At 41.8% G+C, this 5,420-nt stretch overlaps 1 protein-coding gene across 1 annotated transcript; it reads right to left on the reverse strand.

The window, feature by feature from the left end:
- Positions 1–922: 922 nt before the first annotated feature.
- LOC111883152 (uncharacterized) lies at positions 923–4,030 on the reverse strand. Its single transcript, XM_052770944.1, has 4 exons — positions 3,536–4,030; positions 2,863–3,436; positions 2,473–2,724; positions 923–1,191 (listed from the first exon to the last, which is right to left on the reverse strand). The coding sequence occupies exons 1-4, from the start codon at positions 4,028–4,030 to the stop codon at positions 923–925; spliced, it is 1,590 nt and encodes a 529-aa protein (XP_052626904.1).
- Positions 4,031–5,420: the final 1,390 nt, after the last annotated feature.

A 5,420-nucleotide genomic window follows, 5' to 3' on the forward strand; every position in this document is an offset into this window, starting at 1 on the left:
AAACGATCTTTAGTCAAAACAGCCCAAACAAAGTCACCTACATCAAAATCAACTTGTCTCCGTTTTTTATCTGCATCTTGCTTGTACTTGGAGTTAGCTCGGACCAAGTTGGCATGAACAACCTTATGAACATCATGCAGTCCTCCAACAAAATCCTGCACCTTCTTTGGAACAACCCTAGGAACAGGCAGTGACATCAAATTAAGTGGTCCCCGTGGCTGAACAGAATAGATCACCTGGAATGGACTATACCCAATACTTCGGTTGATAGCATGATTATGAGCAAACTCAGCTTGACAAAGCTTCTGATCCTAGGTCTTCACATGATCACCCACTAAACACCGCAAAATATTACCAAGGGATCGATTGAGAACCTCTGTTTGGCCATCCGTTTGAGGATGATATGTACTACTAATATTCAGCTGAGTGTTCACCATTTTCCATAGGCTGCGCCAAAAATGACTCAAAAACCTAGTGTCTCGATCTGAAATAATAGAAGATGGCAATCCATGCAAACGGTAGACGTCTCAAAAGAATAACTAGGCCACATTAACTGCATACGTCGTCTTTTTGCAAGGAATAAAGTGCACCATCTTAGAAAAACGATCAACAACCACAAATATTGAATCATTTCCCCGTTGAGTACGTGGTAAACCCAACACAAAATCCATGCTGATGTCTACCCAAGGTTGTGATGGAACAGGCAAAGGCATATAGAGTCCTGCATTGGTAGATATGCCCTTTGACACCTGACAGATTTGACACCGTTTAACATATCTATCCACCTCCTTGCGCATTGTAGGCCAAAAATAAGATGATTGTACCAATTGTAAAGTGCTCCCTAATGATTTGAAGGTGGAGACTAGAATCAGGGATGCACAATTGATTGCCTTTGAAAAGAAAACCTTCATGCAGTAGAAAATCAGACATCTGTCCAGATTGTATACCCTGCAAAACAACAGAATAAATAAGGATCAACCGTTAGCTGCTCGATGAGGACATCCATCCCCGGCACACCAACCCTCATGGAAACTAGCAAATTACTCCTCCGACTCAATGCATCAGCCACCCGATTTGACATCCCAAACTTGTGTTTCACCACGAAAGTGAATTTTTCCAAGAACGACATCCACCTCCCATGTTTATGTGACACCTTATCTTGAATGCGAATATGTCTTAATGAATCATGATCTGTGAACAAAACAAATTCCTTATGAAATAGATAATGGCGCCAATGCTTTATAGCTTGGACCACTGCATAGAACTCAACATCATAAGTGCTATAACGCAGCTTTGGCCCCATCAACTTCTCACTAAAATAGGCAACCAGTCGTCCTCCTTGACTTAGAACTGGTCCAATCCCAACCTTGGAAGCATTTGTGTGTAATTCAAACACTTGAGAAAAGTCTGGCAATACAAGAATCGGTGATGTAGTAAGCTTCTCTTTTACTAATTGGAAAGCTAATTCTGCTGCTTTGGTCCAAGTAAAGGTCTTCCCTTTCATACAATCAGTCACTGGTGCCACAATAGAACTAAAGTTTGGAATAAACCTCCTATAGAATAAAGCAAGGCCATGAAAGCTTCGAACTTCAGTGATGGTAGTTGGACTTGGCCATTGTCTGACAGCTGCTACATTAGACTCTTCCACCTGGATTCCTTCCCCAGAAACAACGTACCCCAAGAACAAGACTTTAAGAACCATAAACACACATTTCTTCATAGCTGCATACAAACTATCCCGTCGAAGTACGGTCAAAACCTGCCTCACATGGTTGACATGCTCACCGAAAGTAGCACTGTAAATAAGTATGTCATCAAAATAAACGACTACAAATTTACCAATAAAGGGCCTGAACAACTGGTTCATCACACGCATAAATGTACTAGGAGCGTTTGATAAACTGAAAGGCATCACCAACCACTCATACTATCCTTCACGAGTCTTGAAGGCAGTCTTCCACACATCCCCAGGCCTAAGTCAAATCTGATAGTACCCGCTCTTCAAGTCCAGTTTAGTAAAGACAGAGGCATCGCTAATTTGGTCAAGTAGGTCATCAAGTCGAGGAATTGGAAATCTGTACCTCACTGTGATCTTATTGATGGCACGACTGTCAACACACATACGCCAAGTACCATCCTTTTTAGGAGTCAACAAAGCAGGAACAGCACAAGGGCTCATGCTCTCCCGAACGTTACCTTTTGAAATCAAGTCCTCCACCTGTCGTCACAACTCCTCATGCTCTTCGGGACTCATTCTGTAATGTGGCCTATTAGGCAACTGAGCTCCTGGTTGTAAATCAATATGATGCTGGATGTCACATAAAGGTGGCAAACCATCATATAATTCATTAGGGAAAACATCAACGAATTCCTTAAGCAGAGGAACCATAGCCTCAGGAATTTCAACCTCCTTAGCGACTTCCTTCCCGAGCAATACTCCAACTCGTCTTCAAACTGTCTCCTTTTGCTTACTGGGAACCAATGTTATCTTCACACCACCAAACAAGAAATTGTAAGTATTAGTCCGCCCGTTATGATCAATGTTACGATCATACTCCCAAGGTATGCCCAACAACAAATGACAAGCATCCATAGCAACCACATCACACCATACATCATCTTTATACGTGGTACCAACAGAAAATTGAACAAGGGCTCGTTTAGATATAGTGACCTCGCCACCTTTCTTAAGCCATTGTAGCTTGTAAGGCTTAGGGCGATTTTCTGTTTTCAAAGCCAAATTTTGAACTGCTTATTCAGATATAAGGTTATCACAACTTCCTGAATCAATAACAAAAGTACAAACCTTTCCCAAAATAGTACATGTTGACTGAAAGATGTTGTGTTTGAGCCAATCATCACCAACAACTTTTGGTGTAAAACAAGACCGCCTTACCACCAAATTTACCCCCACATCTCCAGTTACAACTTCCTTTTCGCATTGATGCTCTTCGTCATACACAGGGGGATCTTTGTAATTTTCACCGGCATCATCATTTTGCCAATCAGCTTTCTCAGCAAACAAATGACGTTTTCCGACCTTCTTGCACTCTAATTGTCGGTGACCTGTCTGCCCACAACTAAAACACTTCAAGCTGCTACTAATAGTTGTCCCAGGATTTGGTACAACATTGTTAGATGTCGGTCTTTGTTGATTAGGAAAAACACGGGGTACCATACCACCCGTCCCGGAACTTCCTCCAGTATTGGCAGTTGAAGACGAACCACCCACCCGACGACTTTGTTTCTCAAAAGCCAACGCCCGTTGGTGCGCTTCAGAAATAGATACCGGGTGAAACATATTTACAGAGTCCATGATTTGGACCCGTAGACCTCCAATATATCGACCAACGAGTTGTTCCTCTGTCTCTTGGATATCGTTTCGGGCAATCAATTGGTAGAACTCAGTTGTGTGATTGTCAACTGATTTGGCACCCTGCTTCAGATTTTGCAACCGTTGGTACATCAACCTTTGAAAATTATGGGGTAGGAAGTTGGATCGTAAACACTTCTTCATCTTCCTCCAAGTCACAACCTTTGACTTTCCGAGCCTGTCTCGTGTCAGTTTCAGTTGTTGCCACCATGCAGATGCCCTACCACGTAGCCTGGTAGCAATCAATGACACTCTTTTGTTTTCAGGGACTTCTTTGAACTCAAAAACTTCCTCAACAGTAGCCAACCAGTCGATGAACCCCTCCAGATTCAAACTGACCCCATCAAATTCTGGGATATCAATTCTCATTCTGGCCTCCCAATGCCTATTGTCACCTTTATGATCACGCCTTGGCCGCCTTTCTAGATCGTCTTCAGAATATGAACCGTCAGTGCCGCCGAACGGGTTCCCAAATTCACCATATTCCACTTGAGAATGTGTTTGAGACCTTTGCCCTCCTCGATTCATCAGTTCGACAATCCTATCAGTCAGTTGGTCAACCATTTGATCCATCCTCTCCTCCATTCGTGCTATAATACGTTCTTCTAGTTCTTGCTCATGAAAATTAGCGGGTGGCCTGTTTCTCCTTGGAGGCATTTTGAACCAGGAACCAGTCTCTGATACCAACTAATTCAGCGCAAAAAAACAACATAAAGATAACCAAGAATGAACCTGTTGATTCTAAAAGAATAGCCAGGACAATCTATTCAAAACCACGTTGATTCTACGAATACCGTGGGATTAGCTTCAAAATCTGGGTTAACACACAGAATTTGGGAGAAAATCGAAATTTCATAAAATTGATGATCGACCATCCAAATTACATCAAAAACAGTTAAATAAGAAGCAAAAATTAAAATGAAACCCTAAAAGTCCATGGGCCAAATACAAACCCAAAAACCAAATCCAAAAATTAAGGAAAAATAACGAAAGTGTTCATGACTCCATTTAGAAAGCGATTTCTAGACTCAAAAATGGGTAAGTCCCCTTTGGGTACTTATCTAGACATGCTCCTTGCTCCAAGCTTCGATTTGACTGGTCGTAGGCCCGAAACAGAGATTCGTGGCCAAAGTTATGGCCATTTCCGTGAAGCCTCTTTAGTCACACGATCGAGGGCCTCTAGGAACGCAAGGGCCCGATCCTCCACACTAGGGCCCGCATCAATATATCTGGCAATTCTATCATAAGATTCCTGAAGATCCCTATCCTATTACTAGCATGTTATTCTAACATAACATAATCTAAAATAAATATATGGTAATTTAGGGTCTACTTATGGGCTCCGATTGATTGTACACATCGCGTCCTCCTTGTTCATTTCGAAACCCATTTGAAAATCATTTTTAAAATCTTTTATCTTAGTTTGAGACTGGATTACATGAGCGTTCCTCCAATTCACTCAAACGAAGGCTCTGATAGCAACTTGTAACATCCTAAAAATTTCAAGAAAATTTTAATATTTTAAGACCAATCCATAAATCATCAATGTTCACAAAATAGCTTTCAAAACAAGTTTAATCTCAGAGATTGCCCAAAATCATAAATCAAAACACGAGGAGGTGCACGATCATGGCTTCGCTTTCCAACGATCATCTGAGGTACCTGAAACATAACCCAAAATGTAAAGCCCAAAGCTTACTGAGTTTCCCCTAAAGTACCAACACACAACAAATAACACATATCAAATAAAGACATACTATGGGATCAACCATCTGGTTGGAATCCCTCAACGATTAGGTAGGAATGCCAACATACTATGGGTCCAATCATCCTCGGGATAGAATGCCACATGCCCCTCAACCATTAGGTTGGAATGCCAACATACTATGGGTCCAATCATCCTCGGGATGGAATACCCTCAGACCCATTCAACCACTGAGTTGGTATGCTCCGGCCTGTTGGCTTACGCACGAAGCAGTGAATCCTCAACCATTGACCAAACATGTGTACCTATAATAGATAATCACATAACAGTCTACAGCCAGTC

The sequence above is a fragment of the Lactuca sativa genome, chromosome 4, assembly GCF_002870075.4.
Source record: "Lactuca sativa cultivar Salinas chromosome 4, Lsat_Salinas_v11, whole genome shotgun sequence".
NCBI classification, from domain to species: Eukaryota; Viridiplantae; Streptophyta; class Magnoliopsida; order Asterales; family Asteraceae; genus Lactuca; species Lactuca sativa.